The sequence below is a fragment of the Galeopterus variegatus genome, unplaced genomic scaffold (genome assembly GCF_000696425.1).
Source record: "Galeopterus variegatus unplaced genomic scaffold, G_variegatus-3.0.2 Scaffold5203, whole genome shotgun sequence".
NCBI classification, from domain to species: Eukaryota; Metazoa; Chordata; class Mammalia; order Dermoptera; family Cynocephalidae; genus Galeopterus; species Galeopterus variegatus.
The window spans coordinates 19,287-21,503 of NW_007731314.1; the positions used below are offsets into that span (position 1 = coordinate 19,287).

General features: G+C 39.0%; 1 protein-coding gene across 1 annotated transcript in view; it reads left to right on the plus strand.

Moving 5' to 3' along the window:
• Nucleotides 1-527: 527 nt before the first annotated feature.
• The window catches only part of GRIN3A (glutamate receptor, ionotropic, N-methyl-D-aspartate 3A), a gene marked incomplete at its 5' end in the record, with an annotated part of 139,506 nt that continues 137,816 nt past the window's right edge, over nucleotides 528-2,217 (plus strand). The window contains one exon of the mRNA XM_008589100.1: nucleotides 528-1,132. Within this exon, the coding sequence (XP_008587322.1) occupies nucleotides 528-1,132 (605 nt within the window). The remainder of the gene's footprint in view (nucleotides 1,133-2,217) is intronic.

Below are 2,217 nucleotides of genomic sequence, written 5' to 3' on the forward strand. Positions count from 1 at the left end.
CATCTTCCTCAAGGGGCCAGAAGTTTAAGAAACTATGATGCATCCATCTTCCACACCATTTTTATATGAGCACCTGCACCATATTAAGATTTCTCTGCTATTAATTTTAAAAGAAAGAAAAAGTAATTTCTTTCAATTATTTCAAATGAGAGAAAAGTTTAACAAATGAGTTATTAATAGCAATACTAAGAAATGGGGTGCGTAAAGGGGATTGTCTATACAAAAGTAGGCAAGCCTGATAAAAATCTGAGAACTACATGTATGGGATGTCACCCTTGGTATTTACAGACAAAACCATCTGCCCTCTGGTACTCTTAGTACAAATATCAGGAAATCAGTTTTAAGAAATCAATAGTTTCATTAGACAAGAATCATAGTTTTTCAATGTATGGGAATTTTATCCCACAGGTATTTGAATATCACAAGGGAAAATAAAAGATTAAGCCTCATAAGAAAGCAAAAGTACCCTATGTTATGGTCTTTGGCCAATGCTTTCTAATTCTTCTTTTTCATATCTTTAAATACAGAATCCCCTTCACCTTCAACTGAGTTTAGAAAATTCATTAAGCTCTGATGCTGATGTCACTGTCTCAATCCTGACCATGAACAACTGGTACAATTTTAGCTTGTTGCTATGCCAGGAAGACTGGAACATCACTGATTTCCTCCTCCTTACCCGGAATAATTCCAAGTTCCGCCTTGGATCTATCATCAGCATCACTGCTAACCTCTCCTCCACTGAGGACCTCTTGAGCTTCCTGCAGGTCCAGCTCGAGAGTATTAAGAACAGCACACCCACAGTGGTGATGTTTGGCTGTGACATGGAGAGTATCCGGCGGATTTTTGAAATTACCACCCAATTTGGGGTAACACCCCCTGAGCTTCGTTGGGTGCTGGGAGATTCCCAGAATGTGGAGGAACTGAGGACAGAAGGCCTGCCCTTAGGGCTCATTGCTCATGGAAAAACAACACAATCTATCTTTGAGTACTACGTACAAGATGCCATGGAACTGGTTGCAAGAGCCGTAGCCACAGCCACCATGATCCAGCCAGAACTTGCTCTCATTCCCAGCACGATGAACTGCATGGATGTGGAAACTACAAATCTCACTTCAGGACAGTATTTATCAAGGTAGGCTGCAGGGCCTGGGTTATATCCCTCCTTTAAATGGCTGTGACAGGAAGTAAAATTTTCCCTTCTCTTCTCTTTGTAGAAATCTTGCCTCTGAGGAACTTTAGTAATATTTCCAGGAGGGTTTCAGGTTACATAAGGTAGTGTCTCATGATCTGTCATCTGTAACTTGCCCTACAGACTTGTTTATGGTGTAGGGGGAATACTCAGTCCAACTTTTGAACCTTAGTTTAGCCCTTTCCTACCTGCTTTGCTCTTGGCAAGTTATTTAAAAGCTCCAAGTCTCAGTTTTCTAATCAGTAAACTAGGATAATATAGAATAACTTAATATAGTATATTCACAATATCATGAAATTATACATGAAAAGTACCTAATATCATGCTCGGCTCATAGTAGAAATACAACTAATGTTTCTTTTCCTGCCTACTCTTTCCATATCAGTAGACCCCAACAAATCTCTCTACATCTATATAGAGAAAAAAATTAGTCAAGCAGGAAATGGACTTTTCTATCTCCTCCCAGGCCTTGGTACTTAAGGCAGAATACAGTAGTGGTTAAAAGCATAGACTCTGGATCCAGACTGAAGGAGCTTGCAGTTTATCTCTGCCACTTACTACTTGCATGACTTGGTCAAGTTACTTCTCTGAGCCTATGCTGTATATCTATTTATGTAAAATGGATATAACAGTAGATCCTATTACCTATGGAATCATTGTGATAGGTAGATAGATGATGGATGGATGGGGATAGATAGATAAAACTAAGAGCTCTATAAGAGTATTACTATTATTTTATTATTTACTATTTTATACATAAGTGATTTTATATATGTATATTTTTTAATTAGGTACCTTTCTGCTCCAGTGCCTCAATCTGATTCAGAAGCTAGAATGAAAAAGCCCATTTAAAATAAAGAACAGCCCATCATATGGAAATGGTTTTCATGATCCCCTGGGAAAAGCAGAATATCCTTCAAGGAAATTTTATAAGGCCTAGATTTTCTTCTGGAAAAGGATCACTATGGGGGCCGGCCCTGTGGCTCACTCGGGAGAGTGCGGTGCTGATAACACCAAGGCCATGGGTT